This window comes from Monodon monoceros, unplaced genomic scaffold (assembly GCF_005190385.1).
Source record: "Monodon monoceros isolate NGI ecotype Baffin Bay Population unplaced genomic scaffold, NGI_Narwhal_1 Super_Scaffold_12, whole genome shotgun sequence".
NCBI classification, from domain to species: domain Eukaryota; kingdom Metazoa; phylum Chordata; class Mammalia; order Artiodactyla; family Monodontidae; genus Monodon; species Monodon monoceros.
In genome coordinates, this window is record NW_021703768.1 from 91925858 (window position 1) to 91946930 (window position 21073).

Consider the following 21073-nt stretch of genomic DNA (forward strand, 5'->3'; position numbering starts at 1 on the left):
TGCATTGACCAATACAGCAGCTACTAGCCATGCAAAACTATGTAAATTTGAATTTCAATTAAGTAAAATACAGTACAATTAAAAATAAAGTCCCTTAGGTATACTAGGCGCATTGCATGTGGCTTGTGGCCACCGTTGTGGACGGTAGGGCTATAGAACATTCCCGTTGTTACAGAAAGTTCTATTGGACGATGCTGGCCTAGGGAGTATTAGGCATCTTTGCTCCCACTTCACTGACGGTATTTGAGCCCTCATCATTTCTCACGTGAGCTTTGACTCACTTCCTTTCTCTTCCTCACTCCAGTCCATTCTCTTCTCTAATAAAATGATTTTATGAAGCCCTTTTCGCTCTTTGGGAAGTCATTGAACTCTAAGCGAGAGAAGCAGAGTCCTGGCATTTTACTGTCATTTCCTTCCTTGAACCTTCAGAGCCCCCCATGCCTTTTCCTCTTTCTATTTGCTTGTTCAACAGCTACCTAACCTTCCACATTGCACGCCGGCGTTTCCTACTCTGGGAAGGCAGAATAATGCTTCTTTCACAACGCGGACACTCCTTGTTGGTGTCCCTTCTCAGAGCATGTTTCACGAGGTGTCTGGCTAGGGCAGACATCTGAGCCTAGGACTCTGAGCCACTGAAAGACGAGAATCTCACCTTCATACTCTGCAGGTTTCAAATGTACGTAACAGACAAACTTCTCTTCTGGGCCTCTAGATGGGGCCTGGCTACATACTCGCTTTAGGAGAAATGAGAAAATGGCCACTGAAGTCGTGTTCTGTGTTCTGCTGTTGAAGATGTCAACAGCAATTGGGAAAGGCTTTATGGGTGATGAATTACTTTCCCACAGCATCGATTCCTACTTAGGGTTCCTGTGATTCCCAGCTACCCCCTGACTCCAAACCACATATCTGGTTGAAAGAAAGATATTTTCTTTAATAACATATCTTCAGTGAAAGGATAGGTATATTAGTTAATTACCTCAAACTTAGTGACATAAAACAACAAAAACATATTCTCTCACCTTTCTGGAGTCTACAAAATCAGGGTGTTGGCAGGGCTGCACTTCCTCCAAGGGCTCTAGAGAGAATCCTTTCTCGCCTCTTCCAGCTTCTGGTAGCCCTTGACTTGTGGCCAATCCCTGCCTCCGTCTTCACACGGCCTTCTTCTTTGTGTGTCTATGTCTCAAATCTCCTTCTCTTTTTTCTTACAAGAACGCCAGTCATTAGATTTAGGACCCACCCTAAATCCAGGATGCTTTCATCTTGAGATCCTTAGTTTAATTACATCTACAAAGACCGTATTTCCAAATAAGGTCCCATTCACAGGTACTGGGGGTTTAGAACTTGGATATATCTTTTGAGGGGGACACAATTCCACTTACTACAATGGGTGAGAATAAAAGCGAGGACTCTAACAGCAGTCTCTCTCCCCTCTCCTAAGCCTTACCTAAGCTGAATCAGCAGATTGGTTATAGCCTTCATTTCTGTGCATTTATTCATTTAAATTAAGACCCCACCTCCCAAGCCAGAAGAGAGAGGCTATTTAACTCAACCAGCTGTCTCTCTTTCTTTCCATCACAGACTCACTCCACCCCCTTCAGCTGGATTTTTTTCACTGCCTAACCATGATCATTAATTAATATAGCATAGACCAAAATAAGCATGATTATCACCCTTTAGTTTTCAAAGACATTCTCTGCGTCCAGAACTTTTAATATGAGAATGGGTATTTAGATTTAGAAATCATTTTAAGCATGCGTGCCCATGCACAAGCACACCATGGAAAATGACTAGAAGCTCTTACTCTGTAGAGTAAGAAAGAACATAGGTAGGTACTTTTTCTGGCTTCATTTTTCAGTGTCATCTAAATTTTCTACAGTGGACATGTTTGACTTTAGTGATTAGAAGAAGAAACTTATTTTTATAACATGGGTAGTTTTAATGACGCTTTTATAAAATGCCCAGGGCTATTTTTGCTTTTTTAAAAGAGAGATGAGTGGGCCAGTTGAGATTCTAGGAAGCCCAGACCACTGATTGTTTTGGGAATGATTCAGACACTTTTTAGATTTGGGAGTGGTGTTAACACTGTTGATTATTCAGGACCTCGTCAGACTCTCACAGTGGTAGAACTTGAAATCCATGGTCTCTACCAGAGTGGTTTCCCCGGTGCCAGGAAGCTGGCCTGATGGAAAAATGGGTCCTGTCCCTCTGCCATGGGGCACAGAGAGGCACAGTTTATCGGGACCATTCCAGAATGAGCCTTGTAATCTCTCACCAGCAATACCACTTGACTTTGACAGGCATGTGTTTTTTTAGTGTTTAAACTATTTTGAGGGCAACTCTGTGTCTGGCCCTTTATGAGGATGACACACATTTCTGTTAACCCCCAGTTACTGGAAGCCGCGGCAGAGACAGCTTTCAGGCACTTTTGAGCTGTTTCACCATTGAATGTAGTTCTCTCTGGGGGAATTTTCCTATTTTGGCTTCTAATATGCTGATGAATTATTGAAATTTCAATTACTTTTGGTTCCCAGTTTAGCAGAGTGGAGACATGCAAGATATTGAATACGAAAAGCTCTCCAGTCGCTTTTAGAGAAGGGTTTGCTTGGAAGGGTTTGGCGTCAGGGCTGGCAGAGGTGCAGCCCTGCTCCTTCTGTGTCGGGGACTAAAGTACCACGTGGCCTTGGCAGTCCCTTAGGTCACTGCTGCTCAAGGTGCGAGTCCCTAACCGGGACCTGGCATCTGCATCTCCTGGGAGCTTGTTAGATACACAGACTCCTAGGCTTGGTCTCCACCTACTAATCAGAATCCCTGAGAGTGGCACCCTGGGCTCTGTGTTTTAACAAGCCCTCTGGGACATCCTGGTACACTGACAAGTTGGGGAAACCCTGCCTTAGATGGCCTGGTGCTAATTTTTCCCAGTGGGGTCTGGTGCCCATTTGTAAGGGCCCTTGGATGCTTCAGTCAGTGTTCCCTTTAAGATAGACACTGTACGTAATGATAAAACTGTGATCAAGGTCATCAGAGAGACCAATTTCTAACAGTCATCTTCATTTGCTTGGAACACTTCTCTCTTTGGAAGTCCGTGAGCCGTAACCATAGAGAAGCAGAATTTGGACATTTAAATTCTGTGCAGGTAAATGTGTGTTCTAAATGTAATTGAAAGGGCCCTGTGTTTCTCTGTACCGAAGGGCTATTTAGATATTCCTTCCCACTGTCCCCAGGATAATCTCATCTCGAAGTCCCTTGGAGAGAAGCCGTGGGTACCATCTCTGCCTCATCACCTTAGCCTCACCTCCTTCCCAGGGCAGGTCTCTCTCCTACACCGTGCACACTGAATAACTTGCAGTTCTTCAGACACAGTGTGTCATCCAAGCTACTCTCCCTGCCCCACCACCAAAGCCAGCCCCTTACTCATCTCATCCCTTAAGCCCTGCTCACCTGTGAGGCTCTACTCAAGGATGGCTCCCTAATGACTTCAGGTGGAGTCACTCTCTTCTCCTTTTCTGCTTCCTGCAAACTCTGGATAGATACTTATGGCATGCGGGTGCGCTTGTGTTGAAATTGTCTCTCTCCGCTGAGCTCCGAGGTCCACGCGAGTACAGATTTCATCCTGGGTTCTGTCTCTTGTGCCCATGTGTGTCAGGCACACGAGGCTGAATGAATAAACATCCCTCAAAGATGGTCATTCTACTTCTGCTGGAAGCTTCCAGTGCCTTAGGAAACATGTTCCCTTCATACTTTTGAAGAACACATATACTTGGCCAGCATGTGGCAGACTAGTTAAGAACAGCAGTGCATTCTATGTGGACTCAACCGACTTAGCTTTTCAGGGAAGCCGGTTTCTTAATGTAAATGAAAGCTCTGCCCTCCCCTCCGCCAATCTGGCTGTTCTGCTCTTTGGCCAGGGAGCCCGCCCACTGTATCTGAAGGTGTTCTTTTTTCAGGTTCGAGAGCTTCAAACTAGACTGCAGAGCGTGCAGGCCACAGGGCCCTCCAGCCCTGGCCGCCTCACTTCCACCAATCGCCCTGTTAACCCCAGCACCGGAGAGCTGAGCACAAGCAGCAGCAGCAATGACATCCCCATCGCCAAGGTGAGCTCCTGGGGACGGCAGGGACACCTCCTGTTATCTGGCTGCCCCAGCCTCCGTGGAGCAGGGCCACTGTGCAGGCATGCAGTTAGCTCAGCTGGCCCCCAGGGGCTTCCTGGGGTCCCGCACAGGCCTCCTGTGCTGGACCTGCAGGGAGAGATAACCCACTAATGGTTTTTGTTTTTTTTTTTTGTTTTTGATTTTTGCGGTACGCGGGCCTCTCACTGTTGTGGCCTCTCCCATTGCGGAGCGCAGGCTCAGCGGCCATGGCTCACGGGCCCAGCCGCTCCGCGGCATGTGGGATCTTCCCGGACCGGGGCATGAACCTGTGTCCCCTGCATCGGCAGGCGGACTCTCAACCACTGCGCCACCAGGGAAGCCCCCCCACTAATGTTTTAAGTCTCTCTCAGCTACAGGCTGGACACCAGCTCTCATTAATCAGCCAGCTGGAGCATGTCACAGCTGACAGGTCGTTGTGGAGAGTGAGATGTTTTGTCAGGCTCTGCAGTGCGAAGGGGTGGGCGGAGAGCTGCTCTCGAGGATCAGGGTTCAGCCCAGGAGGGGACCCTGAGTAATGAACCAATGATCTCCCCGCTCACGGGACTGACAGCCCTGCCAGCAGAAAAATAGATTGTGATGGGCAGGCCCTGGCAGCTGTGAGAAGTAGCCCCTCCGTTCTCAGCCACAGCCCCCCCCCCGCCCCGCTCCTAAGTTGAGTCTGCCCCAGAGAGACTGTTCGAACGATACACGTCCTCTCCCCGGTAGCCCTACCAGTCTCCGCAAGAAGGTTGATTCTCAACCATCAAGTTTATTAAGTCAAGTCAAACCAGTGTTTCTCAACCAGAAGTGATTTTTGTCCCCCAGGGGATATTTGGCCATGTCTGGACACCTTTTTGATGGTCATAGCTGGAGTGCTACTGGCATCTTATGACCAGAAGCCACGGATGCTGCTAAACACCCCACAATGCACAGAACAGTCCCTACAGCAAAGAATATCCAACCCAAACTGTCAAAAGTGCTAAGGTTGAAAAACCGTGAGCTAAGCAGAAAAACTGGACAAGTGAGTCGTTTTTAAGACTTGATGAATCAGTTGAGTTGCCGCAGTTAAAGAGTAGCCTTGTATAAACAAAGTCTCAACAGTGTATATGGGGAGTTACGTGTTGTGTTTTGAAAATTTTTTGTTTTGTTTTTTAAGATTGCTGAGAGAGTGAAGCTATCAAAGACCAGGTCCGAATCTTCATCGTCTGATCGGCCGGTCCTGGGCTCAGAAATCAGCAGCATAGGGGTGAGTGTTCATGACAAGCAAGGCAACAAAGTACCCAGTAAAGCTACATAGTGGTTTATCCATGATAGAAGAACTTCCAGAGTTCACCCCCAGTAAACCAGTTAGCTATAATAAGAAATCATAACTGATTTCCTTCCAAAGGATCCGATGAAAATGTATAGTGGTTTGCATGTGGTGAATCACCTCTTCAGCTTTAAGGGAGATTTTTTTTTTTTTCTCTAGCTGAAACCATTCAGAAAGAAATGATTTAGGTCTGGTTACTGGCAATGTAGATGAAAGTCTTAAAGTATCTGCTTTATATCACCCTGCTTCCCCAGAGATGGAGTGAGTCAGGAAGCTCTAAGAGAACTTTACCGTTCGCACATCCCTCTTGAAAGGGAAGGTGCTCTCCAGTGAGGAGGATTGCTGCCTTTGAAGTGTGGCCAGTGCTGTGACAGACCAGAACCTTCCAGCTCAGTACTAGAGTTTTCATTTGTAGAGCCCTGAACCCCGTGGGGCTGTAAGCTGATAAATGGTGAAAAGGGAATTTCAGCTCCCTGGGGATGTCCTTTAGAATTCTGGGGTAAGGCTGGGAAATCCAGCTTATTTGGTCCTCAGGGGTGGGGAAAACCTGAACAGCACTCTTAAGGCCCTAGTTTAGAGTTTTGTGCTGGGCAGAAATTGCATGTACCCAGATTCCATGCCAAAGCCAAATTATGAACATAAAGGAGTGGATGCTCCCCTTAACTACAACAGCCGGAGACAAGTCTGGGAGTGGCAGGGGGTTTCGGAAGGGAGAAGGATGTTCAGCCTCTGTTTAATATCCAAAATTTTAGGTCTCTAAACACTCATGATCCCACATGCCTGCTGCCCAGGATGCAGTTTAGAAGATGCCGCTTGCATTTTGACACTGTTTTATGTACTGTTTCACAGTAGTTAGCTTTTTATACTAGGATGATATTATACAAACGGAGGAAGATCAGGGTAGCTATCTCCTGGTGCCTGATTCTCAAGGAACATCGGCTTTAAATTGTTTTGCGTGCAAAGCATGCCTGGGGACCAGCGTCCCTGAAGTGACGCTGTCCAGAGGGGGATTAATGCTCATCTGTACAGGTATCCAGCAGTGTGGCGGAGCACCTGGCCCACTCTCTTCAGGACTGCTCCAACATCCAAGAGATCTTCCAGACACTCTACTCGCATGGATCTGCCATCTCGGAAAGCAAAATTAGGGAGTTTGAGGTGGAAACGGAACGGTTGAATAGGTAAGGAGAAATTCTGCATATTTGGATGGTGGCACTGGGGGCAACTCCTTTCCCTTCCCAAAGATCAACTCAGGTTGGCTTATGTGTTGTGACATAGAGTGATGCTGTCAGGCTGGTGGGTGGGGAGTTTCCACCATCCTGTTCATCACAGGAGGGCTGGCTTCATGGGCATTGTGTGACCTGTCATCAAATGCACAGGACCTCGTGCTTAAAAGGACCCCACACTTGCTTTACTGCTCTGCTGTCACTGTTTTAAATTCTTAATAATTTATGAAGCAGGGGCCCCACCTTTTCATTTTGCAGTGGCCCTAGCAAATTAAGGAGCATGTCCCGGGAGCAGTCCATAAGGAATGACAAGTAGGTCAGGATGGCAAGATGGCTCCCAAGCATGCAGCCTGAGCTGCTGAGAACCACAGAGAGCAGCTCTGGGATGTGGACTCAGCACCCAGGGGTGCCTGGAGCCAGCAGAAGCCGTCTGATGAAGGGGCTCCTGCGATGGAGCAGGCATGCTGGTCTAATCCTCCCTGCTCGAACTGAGGGTTGCCTAATTTTATTTATGCTTTTTGCAAATGTGCACATCCCCCCATTCCTACATCCTATCCTACTTAGTTCTGATTATCTAAGTAGGTCTAACTATCCTGCTTAGAATAATTCCAGTGTGTGTACCCAGTCTTATGGGTTCTTCCTAAATCTTATGCCAGAGGTGGTTTGAGTTTGTCCTCCTGCCTCTTGGCAAAGACTGGCTTGTGTGTTGTCCCAGCAATGAAAGAGAGCTGCTAAAAAAGCAAAAGAGAAGGACCAGGGGCAAGCCACGGCAACTACTCAGAAATTGGCTCCGCGGTGGCAGAATGGACTAGTGATGGCATCCAGGTGTGCTGTGGCTGCCCTGACCTAGCAATCTTCAGTGGGAGAGCATAGTCAGAATTGGAAAGGTTTACGAGCTAACCAGTAAGAAATGTGGATGCCATTCCCCTGGTGTATGGCAAACCTGAATAAATTGAATTATCCTTTTAGTCCTCCCTGATTTGAAGCTGTTTAATGTAGCACTTGAGAACCAAGGAAATATGGCTATCTAGGTCATTTTAAATCTTGAAATTAAATGGCTTCCTTATTAAATCCAAAATACTTAAGAGTGACAATCCCGATGATTGCCTTGTAGCAGTGAAGAAGCAGCCCTCTCAGTATCACAGGTAGAGGAGTGCTTAGAAATTGGATCAGATATGCCCTTTGCAGTTTAATGAAGTCAGATGCCTTCAGGGGCCCTCTGTGTAGTGAGGATCTCCTCTCTACAGATCCTGGGATTTAACAAGCCTGCGTTGTCGCTGAATTTGAGGGGAGGTTCCTTTCTCTTCAATTATATGCACCTAGGAGAGACCAAAGAAGGGGGAACTGTTTGGTGCTTGTAGCTCACGTTATCATGGAGTTTAACAGCTTACAAAAGGCTCCCCCACTGACAGCCTCTTAACCCTCAACTTGGGGGGGGCAGAATAGTCCCATTTTGCAAATGAGAAAACAAAGGCTTTGACTTTGAATGACTTGCCTCAAGTCCAGAGCTGTTAAATAGCCCAGCTGATCGACCCCTGCCGCTCTACCTCACCTCCGTTGTTTTCTGTATTATCACAGCTACTGCTAGAACATGGGAATTCTTGTAAATAATCTACCAGTATGTTCTGGTGTCTGTTATTTAACTACCTATCTCAGAGTTGGAGTCCTATTATCCTCCAAAAATATTACAGCCTTTAACTTGTGTTTGTGTGTGGGGGGGACAGGGGTGGGTGTCACGTCTACTCAAAAGTGTGTTTTCTCATTTAACAAATCTGTGTCAAGCACTTACTGTATGCTGGACTATTTGGATACAAAAGAAAGTAAAACAGACAAGATCCCTGCTTTCATGGAGCTATATCCTGTTAAGGGAGCTAGACAAAAAGCAGACGAATAAATAAGAGCGTAAGAAAGCTCCACATAAATAGGTCACTGTGACAGAATAACAGGAAGGCTTCATTTTAGTAGGCAGCCAGGGAAGGCATCTCTGAAGGGGGGACATGTCAACTGAGATTTTCAGGGGAAAAAGGAACAGCCATTTGACAAACTAGGAGGAGACTTATGGGCCAGCTTACCAACTTCAAGGCTGGGAAGTGGTTGGCATGAAGTTAGAATTGCCCAAATGCCCATGGAACTGAAATAGAATGAGTGAAAGGAGGAGTTCCATGAGATAAGGTGGCAGAATAGGCAGGGCTGGGTGGGATACAGATTTTGAGGCCATGGACAAAGTTTACTCTTTAAGTGTCATTGGAAGTTGTTAAAGGGTTTTACGTAGGGGAAGAACAGATCTGATTTAAATTTTGAAAGTTCACTCAGGTGTGAAGAATGGAAGGAGGTGGGCAGGAGTGGAAGCTGAGCCAGTTTTGCAGTGGACCAGCGTGGCCCAGGTGGTGGTGATGTGAAGGGGTCAGTATATGTTTGGTGGTAAAAACCCACAGATGTAAGAAAAAGGGATGGTCTCAAAGGAGAGTCTCGGGTGTCTTACTGGTGGTGTCGGGTACACGGTGGTGGCATTTACTGAGATGGAGAAGATGGAGGAAGATAAGGTTTGAGGAAAATCCAGAGTCCCCTTTGGGAATGTTAGATTGGAGGTGTCCGTGTGAAACCCTGGATATGTGAGACTGGCACTCAGGAGAGAGGTCTGGACTGAAGAAATCTGGGAGCCATGGGAATATAAGTGCCTGTTAAAGTTGTGGCACTGGATGAAATCACCCCCAGGGGGAGAGTGTTGATAGAAGAAGGGGCCTAGGATGGAGTCCTGAGGGAACATCAACCCTCACAGATTTTATAGAGAAGAGGGAGTCGGCAAAGGAGACAGAAGAGATGACCTTTCGGGTCGGAAGAAAACCAGTAGACACCTCTCATGACCCAAGTAAAGGAGAACGTTTCAAGAAGGAAGCCATACCCGATTACAGGGGCACTGCCTGAGAAGGCCTGTAAGATAGAATTGACCACACGGAGGTCTGTGAGCTGAGTAAACAGTTTCATCTAATCAGTAGGGACTGAATGTAACTGGAGCAAGTTGAGAAGTAAACGAGAGAGTGGGGACTGTTTGAAGAAGTCTGAATGTGAACAAGGACAGAAAACTGTGTCCTTGTAACACCTTATGTTGAACTGACCTTGTTGTTGCCAGAGCCACACAGCGGTCTTAGCTGTACACTCACGGGACATGTCCTGCGTTGGCGAGTGTCTCCATAATCTGCTCTAAGATATGTGCCCCTAAGATTTATCCTCAAGGCAAATGACTTCCAAGCCCCTTAACATTTTGTGTGTGTGAAACCCTGTGTCTCTTTAAGACTTGGTGGTCAGAGTGCTACAGATGGGCATGTCCCATGGGAATGAATCATTGCATTCAGGTCATCAGTGTCGTGGGACAGAAAACAGAGAGGCTGAAGGCTTACCTTTTTCTGATTTGCTTTCTGACTTTGCCATGAACTTTCGCCCTGAACGTACAGTTCTGATTCCTATAAAACTTAAAGTTCCCACCACTTATCCTACCAGTAGTTAGCAGTTAGGGGTCTGTCCAAGCTGGAAGGAGCTTTGGACACGATCCACAGTTCCCATTCAAAGGCCCCTTAAGTGTAGTTCCTTGTTCATTCACTGATTCATCTTTTGCTCCTGCCCCGTAGTGAGTGTTCTGAGTCAAGGATCTGGGGTCAAACTGCCTGGTTCAGATCCCAAGGATTAATCACCCTTTCCGTGCTGCCCCTGAGAAATGGAGATAATAATACTTAGTTCAGAGGGCTGTTGGGAGAGTTACTGATCAAGGGCTCAACAAATGGTAGCTATTACTGTGATTTCATTTGTCCCTGTGGAGGTGGTTCATCGAAGTATACCAGTTGTAACTCTCATGAGGGCCTGAGGTCACGTGGTTGGTTCCTTTCCTTGGTGTATCTACAGAGCCTAGTGCAGTACCTAGCAAATGGCTCATCTGTGGCTGGCTAGGAAATAACCAGGAGTTTATTTTTTATTTCTCATCCACACAGAATTTAGTGATTCTTCAGCTTTGAGCTTCTTCCTTCATTACTTCTCATCAGTTACATTTACTAAAACATCTGACGAGCTCACATCCAACGTGCATTTTGGCCAGAATCTAGAGTCAATGGCTAAAACCTTGGCAAATTCATGGTAGTCCTGGTGTAAAATTGTGAACGTGATTTTCCTTCCTTTGTAGCCGTATCGAACACCTCAAATCCCAAAATGACCTTCTGACCATAACCCTGGAAGAATGCAAAAGCAATGCTGAGAGAATGAGCATGCTGGTGGGGAAATACGAATCCAATGCCACCGCGCTGAGGCTGGCCCTGCAGTACAGGTAGGAAGTGGGGCGGGGCAGGCGAGTAGCCACTTTAATTTAGAAATACATCCATAGCAAGCTTCTGCATGAAAGTAGACAACATAACCAGCAAATGCTAGTGTGCTATATATTGAAAATCAATTAGCACCCTGGTGGCAGAATTAAGAAAATAAGGGTAATGAGTGTGGTATTAGTAAACAGGTATGTTTCTGTTCGCATGGTCAACTTAAATATTATTTCATTCGAGTAGTATCCCTCAAAACATCAAGTTTTGTGTTACATGTTCAAGTCTTGTTCTTTCTAATCTTTTTTTCCCAGTCTTTATTCATATTCATATATATTTTACATTGTTGTAAATCTGGGGCACTCTCTTCCTTCAGTTTGTTACAGTTTTGTAATGTTGCTTAAAAGTCTCCATTTATTTTGACTGGCTGTATCACCTACATCAAGTTCATACGGTGTTATTACTCATTCCTCTAAAAGACATTTAGACTTTTGCAGACTCCTGATATTGAAAATAATTCTATGGTGAATAATTTAAAACAAAAGCCTTCATTCTTGTGAGTATTTTCCTCAAGATAAAATCCCTGAAGCAGGAATTATAGGTCAAAGGGTATGAATATTTTCATGGCTCTTCAGGCGTGCTGCCAGTTTTTTCCCATAAAAACAAACCAGTTGAAATGAATATGATTCATTCATTGATGAGCAAGTGGTATATGAATGTACCACTCTTATTTTCAGCTTCATTGGCTTTGGAATTTATCTATTTTTAAATTACTGCTTGGTAAAAGCTACGAAACTATGCTTTATTGTTTTCATAGATTTATTAGTGTCACCACTTAGGCATATTTACCAAAGTCCCAGAGTAGCGACTGTATCTTGCTCTTAGCATCCTTTACAAAGGTCAGTATTGTTCTAAGAAACATTGCTTCTTCAAAAAACAATATCAAACCTAAATATAGGAGACCAAAGCAAGAAAGCAATCCTACTAGTTGACAGACACAGCAAAGCAAACAGATAATGGTCTGTGACAACTCTTGAAACAGGCCTTTCTGCACTGGCAGTCTGCCTTTCATCCGTACAGAAGAAACAATGTCCCAGCGTCTCTAACTTGAAAGACCAACTAACTGCCCTTGAGAGGAGGAGCTGCCAGTACCCAGAGGCAGTCATTGGACCCTTTTCCTTATCTCTTAGTAAAGGAACTTGAAAGTCAAGACAATAAAAAACAGTCTGTTGGCTAATAAGTGTTGTGTAAAGCAACGTTTCCCCTGCTCAGCTTGGAGAAGCTAATCAGTTCTTTGCTTGGGGGGGGTGGTGAATTTCACTACTGCAGGCATCTGACCAGGATGACTGAGGCATTAGGCACACACTCCATCCAGTACAGACGTGGGTCCATGTGGGGTCACAGGCAGCAGTGGCTTTCAAGAGGTCGCTCTTTGATCCTCTACCTGGTGTACCCAAAGAGAGACTAATGTTCTTCCTCTTAGAAATCCATTCTCAAATTCTTGTCAGAGGTTTTGTGAGTGTTTCATGAAACAGTTGTACAAACATCTAATAGAACTTTCTGTGATGATGGAACTGTTCTCTGTGCTATCCAATATGGTAACTGCTAGCCGCACATGGCTGTTACACATATGAAATGTGGCTATTGCAATGGAGGAACTGAATTTTTCATTTTATTTACCTTAAATTCTTTTTAATTTAAATATTCACATGTGGCTAGTGGCCATTCTATTGAATAGGTGGGTCTGGGTCAAAATAGTCCCCTTTCTAGGGTGCTATATGAATTACCTATTATTGTATGACTATTTATTATATCACAGTTTCTCGGGTCGGGAATCTGGGAATGATTTGTCTGGGTAGTTCTGGCTCAGGGTCTGTTACGAGGTTCTGGTCAAGCTCTCAGCCAGAGCTGCATCAGCTGAAACCTTAACTGGGGCTGGCAGATCTGCTTCAAAGAAGCTTTGGGTAGGGTCCTCAGTCCTTCACTGGCTGTTGGCTGGGCGCCTTAGTTCCTAACCACATGGGCCTCTCCATAGGGCTGCTCAAGTGTCTTCAAGGCATGGCAGCTGGCCTCCTCTAAAGAGGATGATCCAAGAGGGAAAGTGAAGGGAGGAGAGAGAGAGACCAGGATGGAAATCACCGTGTTTTTTAATAACCTAATCTCGGACATGACATCCCATGACTTCTGCCTTAGTCACACAGACCAACCCTGCAACAACGTGGAAGGGGATTATGCAAAGGCTGTGGATAGCAGTGTGTAGAGATCAGGGCGATTGGAGAGCATCTCAGAGGCTGGCTGTCAGGAACTTATTACCTTTCCCTTCGAGCTGATCATCAAAGGGCCAGCAGACTTGCCTCCCTCATCTTTATGGCTTCTCTTGTATTTTTCTAGATCCTAGTTTAAAGTTTAAAAAAAAAACAAACAAAAAAAAAAACAGGGGCAAGGGAGGGGGCCACATAACAGAGGAAGACCCTGGCTCTGGCCAGGAGTATCCCTGGGTATTTCCTTGCTGACATGGACGGCGAGGCTGAGAGCCAGGTCCCGAGCTGCTTCCCACCCCGGGCATGGCGCTGCATTGGAGAGGCTCGCCATCCTCTGCCCGAGTTGAGGATGCCGTGTGCTTCTGTTTCAGTGAGCAGTGCATCGAAGCCTATGAACTCCTCCTGGCGCTGGCCGAGAGCGAGCAGAGCCTCATCCTGGGGCAGTTCCGCGCGGCTGGTGTGGGGTCGTCTCCTGGTAAGTGTGGCCGGAGTCCCTCCGTCCCCTTCCTTCCTCCTCACCCCCCCGCCTCTCTTGCTCTCCTGCCCCCATCTCGGCTGTTGGCATTGGCACGCCTCCCGACAACATGAAATTCCCTTGTCAAGTGTGTTTTTCATTTTTTCCTCATGACTGAGTGAGTAAATTGTTTATGTTGAATGCAGCAAGAACTGGAGTGGAAACAGCATTACAGACAAGTTAAAACAAACAAACCCTCTCAGGAAATGTACTCTCCCCGGCTGGCAGTAGAACCAGATGGAGTGGGAGGCCCAGGTTCACGATGAAAGGGACCAGCTTTCCCGCAGCCTCTCTCTGATGCTGGTTGTTGAGGGTCCCTTTGCTGCCCACAAGGCCTTTGCCTCTTGTGGCTGCTTTTGTTGGCTGTGCTTTTTCTCCAGGTTTGTTCCTTTGAGTAGGTTGGAAGCGTGGGTTCCCCCTACCTGGTCTCCAGGTGTCATGGGAATGCAGAGGAACGTTTCATACCTTGCTCTTGTCAGCCTCACCGAATGCGAGCCCTGGGAGCCCCGGGAGCCCCGGCCTGCCCCTGTGGGGAAGCAGAGGTGTTGCCAGCCCACCTCAAAGCCCTGCCTCTCCCTCACCCCAGGGGTCATGCGTCCTGTTGGCGTGATTCCTCCCTCCAGATCCACACCGCTTCCCACTGCTTACCCTCACTGTTGAGTAACTAAAAGGGCTATGAACTGAAAAAGACACGAGTGTGGCATCCTAGTTACCATCGTTTGCCAAAACTTCACCAGTGACTATGGCTGTGGGCATTGAGATGACATGAGGACAGTGGCAGTGGAAATAGTGTTTGGGAGGGAAGAAAGCTCCAGGGACGGAGGTTGCCATCTCTGATGCTGAGGCCTGCAAACTCCCACAGCCTACACCTGATAACAGCAGCTTCTCCCGAGAAGGCATGGCAGGTGAACAAAAAACTGACCAGACCACTCCAGAGTCAAAGGTGGGTGGCGTGGGCAGGCTGGGGACCAGGCCACCTGTCATGGACTGGCTTTTCCTTGCGGGCTGTGAGCCCACGTTAGAGTTAGTCCTTCCAGGACACACCTTGCAGAGAAGGTCGCCGTCGGGGTACCTCCAGAATGCATCCCTCTCCTCCTTGCCAGCTCCTTGCTCCCTGCCTGGGCTCTAGCTTTTGCACTGAACATTCACCTATTTTTCCTCCTTCAGTTTTGACATGGACAGGAATCTGAAGCAAGTCTGAAGGGAATGAAGTATCCTGGGTATTAATTTCCTGCTTCATATCCAAGTCACCCAGCGAGGAAGCAGGCCTCCATTTGTATGGGTGACCATCCTCCACCCCCCTCTCTGGGATTTCTGGGTTTTTTTTTTTTTTTTTTTTTTTTTTAATAGGATTACCATCCCAGCCCAGAAGTAGAAACTCTGCCAGCATTTCCATTAGGAACCTCATTTTTCAGGGTCTTTTAACCAAACAATAAAACTTTATTCCTCCTCTTAAACAGATTCTAAAATGATCTTGGCCTGCTGTCAGGTTTTTTTGTTTTTTTTTTTAATGTAAGTATTAAGGAAAATGATCAATTAAAGGAAAAAATCAATGATCTTATTTCCAGTTTGTATCAGAGGAATGTCTTAAACTGTTCCATCCTTGAAAGGTACCTTTTATGAGGCTTGTACCTACTCAGCACAGTTACTTGGTAGGAGCTGAAAGGACTTAAATAAATCTGCATTTTAAATATTTAAAATCAATAATAAAATGCCTTGTATTAACATAATCCTGGGTAGCTCATGGGTCTGTTTATTAAATGGGGCAGTCAGTAATACGCCTCTTCAGAATTCAGAGAGCAGTCAGTTGGTGCGACATATGTAAAATATCTTATTTGTGGAAGGAGAAAAAAGTATGAAAGTTGTCAGAGAAGTGGCCAGAGGGAGGTCCAGGGAATCTTAGCCTGCGGGACACGGACACCCACGTTTCCTCCCCCTCCTCTGTAAAGCAGAGTGTTGACTGACTTCTTAGCAGCTCCCTATTAAATCTCACTCTTCCATTCTGCTGACAATGGCTGCTGACCTGTCAGCCTGCCCTAACGTGCCATGTAGTTGCACAGGAAAGCAAGTACTAGTTGTAACATTTACCCACAGTGTCAGTTATTGTGGGTTTTTTCTTTGTTTCTTGTTGACTGCACAGGTGTTCATTCTAGATGATTTAGACCAGTGCTTTTCGAACTGGGCCTGGGAAGCTGGAGGAGTTTCTCTAGGCCTCAGTGGTGGGCATGGAGGGTGGAGAAGCTGAGTGTATGCCCCCCACCCCTGCCCACTTCAACCAGTTCCACATTTGCCAGTTCTGTATCTTAGGCTTTGGCATAAGATTTCATATATACACACTTGGAAGATCATGGGTCTGAGCTGCAGAGGTAACAAACCAATGACTTATTTGGCCGGCATGGTTTTTGAAAACACAACAAGAAAGTGACTGTCTTGGGCAGGGAATTCCCTGTCTGGCTCTGTGGTGGTGGCCACGACCCTGACGTCTTGCTCCAGCCCAGTTTCCTGGCCTCTGGAGGCAGGGGAGCTCGCCCCTGGCCATGACCTAGCTCAGAGAGAAAGGTCAGGGATAGCGTCCATAGAGGACAGTCAGAGCCAGTCTCAAGGTCTCGTTTTAACCATTACTTTTGTGTCTCGTGCCTACACGAAGCTCTCAGCAAAGCTGCAGACTTGTGGAGAGATTGTAAGGTTTGGCCTCAGTTTCTCCCTGGCCTCATTCACAGGGAAGTACCAACCAGCGCAGGGGAGAAGGGCCACACAGGAGACTTGGGGCTGGACGCGGGGAGCAGCGAGGAGCCTGGGGAATTAGAAAATCATAGGTTAGAGCTGGAAACAGACCACAGAGCTCCTACTGGCCAGCCCCTCATTTGTCGGGGAGGACCGTGGAGGCCAGAGCAGAGAAGATGCCTTCCTCGGTGCAGTTTCTCGGTGAAGAGCCAGGCCCAGGACGCGCGTCTCTTCACTGGCATTCACCGCTGGACTCCTCTCTACTGCGCCACCTCCCCCCCGAGTAACTGGCTACTGATCGTCCAGACTCACTCCTCTGGACCAGCGCTGATTCACCCATTGGCTTCTCTGCCATGCAGGAGACCCGTCAGGGGATGAAAACATCACTCAGATGCTCAAGCGAGCTCACGACTGCCGGAAGACAGCCGAGAATGCCGCCAAGGCCCTGCTCATGAAGCTGGACGGCAGCTGCGGGGGAGCCTTTGCTGTGGCCGGCTGCAGCGTGCAGCCTTGGGAGAGCCTGTCTTCTAACAGCCACACCAGGTAATTCTCGGCCTTTCTGCCGCGATCTGGATGCGTGCCCACAGGTAGTCCGCTCAGTAGGCTTGATGTGCAGTGACCTGGCTCTTAAGGACTGTGAGGCTTGCTGGAAGACAGAATTCTACCCCAACCCCCACCCCCCCAGCTTGCAGCCTGCTCCCGGGAATCAGAATGGGAGAGCTGGAAAGCGCCTTCTCACTTCACCAGTGTGGGAAATGCCGCCCAGAGAGAAGGGGTGATTTGTTCAAGGAGGTGGAACCCAAACCTACCTTTCTGTCCGATACACTTCCCCCTTTTGGTTCTACCCTCCATTTCGTTATAGTCCTTGATTTTCAAGAAGTATTTGGGGCGGTGATGAAGGCCCATGTGCTGCGAATGGTCCTTAAGCACGCAAGACCCAGACCACATCCTATTTCCAGGCTCCATTCTCTCCCTTCCTCTTGTGCCTCTGTCCTTTGTAAGCCCCCCTCAGGCAACAGACTTCCCTTCTCTCACCTCTTTGCCTTGTAGAGTGATGCATAATCATAGCGTGTGCTTGGCAGACACTTAGTCATGAACCTGGGCTCAAGTTCAGTATCTGTGGATCTAGAAAACTGAAGTGGGTACTTGAAAAAGATGGGGAGGGGCTTCCCTGGTGGCGCAGTGGTTGAGAGTCCGCTTGCCGATGCAGGGGACACGGGTTCGTGACCCGGTCCGGGAAGATCCCACATGCCGCAGAGCGGCTGGGCCCGTGAGCCATGGCCGCTGAGCCTGCGCGTCCGGAGCCTGTGCTCCGCAACGGGAGAGGCCACAACAGGGAGAGGCTTGTGTACCGCAAAAAAAAAAAAAAATGGGGAGGAAAGCAGTGAACACCTTGCTAAGCATAATTTGCGGAAGCCATTGGATTCTATTGGATGTGGGTAGAGGGTCAGAATGAAACTTTTTCTAATGACCTTCTCATTTCTTGCCACCAAAACTCCTAAAAACTGAATGCCTTCCCTTTTTCTTTCGTTCTGTAAAATTATAGTTGATTTACAATGTTGTGTTAGTTGCTGGTATACAGCACAGTGATTCATATAGATATAGAGATATAGATATATATGGATATATGTATTTGGATATATGGATACATATGGATATATGGATACATATATATGGATATATATATATATGGATTTTTTTTTCAGATTCTTTTCCATTATGGTTTATTACAAGATACTGAGTATAGTTCCCTGTGCTATACAGGAGGACCTTGTCATTTATCTATTTTGTATATAGTAGTTTGTATATGCTAATCCCAAACTCCTAATTTATCCCAGCCCACCCCCTTTCCCCTTTGATAAGCATAAGTTTGTTTTCTATGTCTATGAGTCCATTTCTGTTTCATAAATAAATTCATTTGTGTCATATTTTAGATTCCACATATTACTGATACCATATATTTGTCTTTCTCTGTCTGACTTCACTTAGTGTGATAATCTCTAGGTCCATCCCTGTTGCTGCAAATAGAATGCCTTCCCTTTATATCCCAGTTGTGTCTAGAAAGTACTTTGTTAGAGATTGTCATGTGATAACCAAATCACAAAAGACAGGAAGGGTAACTTACCCCATTTGTATAGATGAGAAAACCTAGGCTCAGAGGTGAGAGAGTGACTTGCCTAAATAAGGCTGATAGATAAGAGGGAAATCAGAACCCAAGCCCAGGACTTTGGCACCAAGCATATTATTCTTTTCACTAGGCCAGGTTGGATCTCATGATTTTAAAAAAAAAAACAGTGTCTACTTGCAGGTCAAGTGACCAAAGCCACATAAGGGTGGATTCAATCTTAAGAGTAAAAGGAGAGATACTGATGTTTTTTTCGGTACCTGAGACAAACTTAATGGTCCCATCTGTCTTTCCCACTGGTAGGACCCAGCCATCTGCCTAAGTGCAGATTTAACTGTCCTGGACCTGGTGCCTCAGGAAAGGGGACATTCGCAGTAACGTACTTGGCCAGGTGCCCACAAACACAAGGGACTTATTTCCTCTGGACTGCAGCAACAATTGTCTTATTCAGGGTAGCACAGATTATAATTTATTTTTTTCTTAAAACCATATTCTTCTGTTTAAACACAGAAAGCAGATGCTCTTCTTAATGACTTTTCCCAATGTGTATAATCTATAATTTCCACCTTCATTTAGCATAAAAATGTAGTTCTCATGTTGTCAATGATACTGTTCTGTTGCATTAGTGAATACAAGACTTGGGTTGACAGGAATTGTGTACCATTTCAGTGGCTTATAAGGGGTGTGTTACAGATCTTTTGCTCATCCCTCCCCACCTGCAAAATAATTTTGTTGTTTTAATCTAAATCAGAGACAAATTTAGAGCCAGTCAGGAGCGGGAATGTTTTCTCACCAGCTATTCAGTGGAGACCCTGATTGTGGATATTTCTTAGAAATATTTTAATGTATAGATGAGCCTTGATTTTTGTGACAGCCTTCTTAGAGAAGCTTAATTTTAGGTAATGTACTTCTGTAGGTTGACATAAACTCAGAACATAGTTTCAGTTTGCAAGGATGACCTCACTGAAGAATGGCTCTTGAACTAAATTCAGTCTTCAATGGATCTTTGCATCAAAGTACAGAGACCTTTAGCTCAGATTTTACTCAATTCTCCTTAAAAGTTCCCTTTCATACTCCCACCCAAATCAGAGCAGCTCAGAGAGGGGGTTACAGGCATTCGTGTTGGCAACACACATTCTTGAGACCTGATACAGCCAGACGACTTATGTTCAGCGTGGCTCAGAAAAAAGTCCCAGACCACCAGATGCTTTCATAATTATAATAATTAATTTTGTTTGTAAATCTTGCCATTCCACTCAGCCATTCTCACATGTCAAGATTATGGAAGAAAGAAAGACAAGAGGCTTTCTGAGTTGGAGGCTTTATGTGGCTCCATCCGTCGCCTCCCCTCCCCCTGTAGCCAGCTGGCAGAATTCTAACCAGAGAGTCAGCCAGCTGTTCCTCCAGGTCTCAGGAAGGGAATGCTGAGTACCAGGCCTCCAGACGCCTTTCTGGCAGCACAGGGGAGCCCCCGGTAACAGCAAGGTCATGGTTTCAGAAGGGAGCAGCTGAGGGGCAGTTACCAGCAAGGAGAATAAAAACGGTAGGCAGCCCATCAGTTGACTCTGTAGTCTGGAGCCCAGGGATGCTGCTGTTTCAGTTTTGAAACATTTCATTTTTTTTTTTTGCAAAAATACAGCCATGGCCGCATCAGAAAATGTAATTAGCTTAATGGGCAAAGTAACTAGGTAATGTGGGTTGCCTGGATAGCTTTATCAATGTATCACAACAGAGAGGCAAGTGGACTAAATTGATGAGAAGTGGGAATAGGAATTCTCAGTCAAGCCCACCCTTTTGGTCAAGCATCACAGTTTCAGCTCACTGGGTGGAAGCACAATCATCGATCTAAATCTACGAAAGGACAAGGGGCCAAGACAGAGTAAGCCACAGCAAGTCTGTCCTCATGGAGGCTGGACTCCCTTTTGTCCTGCCATCAGGTGTGGATCGGGTTGAGGCTTGTGAGACTGGTGATTGCAGCCTTGCAGTGAGCTCTGGGAACATCCAGGGAGCCGGGGTCCCACCTGGCTGACCACTCACACTGGGGCGTAATCCCCAAATTGGAATGGAGGGTGGTGGAGCTCCCAGCCCTCACCCTCTAAGTCAGTCTTGATTAAGATGAAGTTTCACTGGGACGGAAAGAAAGGCTGAGGACAGTGGAAGCACATCCACTGAAAGGGTAAATGGGATTGAAACAGCCATCCAGTTAGGACAGGCCTGTGCCCCACCACCAGCAAGCTTCTGGGCATGAGAGTCAGACTAGGTCTGCCTGTCGTAATAGGCGTCTTTACTTCCCTCTGAAAACCAGAGGTGCTTTCCCCATCCAAGTACCAGGAGAGTCCATCCAAAATCCTTGGGATTAATGCTTAGAAGTGCTGGTAAATTCGGAAGCCCAGCTCAGACACAGTACTCCACATGACAGCATAGCATGGTGCTCAGGCCTCCTGCGAAAATGTCCTTGTCACTTATCATTTAGGTTCTATGGGAACTAGATA

General features: G+C 46.5%; 1 protein-coding gene across 6 annotated transcripts in view; it reads left to right on the forward strand.

The window, feature by feature from the left end:
- MCC (MCC regulator of WNT signaling pathway) overlaps nt 1-21073 on the forward strand; it is a 462283-nt gene that overhangs the window by 405410 nt on the left and 35800 nt on the right. For all 6 annotated transcript variants that reach the window (XR_003792574.1, XM_029215919.1, XM_029215921.1 and 3 more), the window contains 6 exons: nt 3945-4091; nt 5284-5373; nt 6466-6614; nt 10831-10971; nt 13590-13693; nt 16816-16999. Coding sequence is in view for 5 of the 6 variants with exons in the window: in XM_029215919.1 (XP_029071752.1) it covers nt 3945-4091; nt 5284-5373; nt 6466-6614; nt 10831-10971; nt 13590-13693; nt 16816-16999 (815 nt within the window). In the remaining variant the exon portion in view is untranslated. The remainder of the gene's footprint in view (nt 1-3944; nt 4092-5283; nt 5374-6465; nt 6615-10830; nt 10972-13589; nt 13694-16815; nt 17000-21073) is intronic.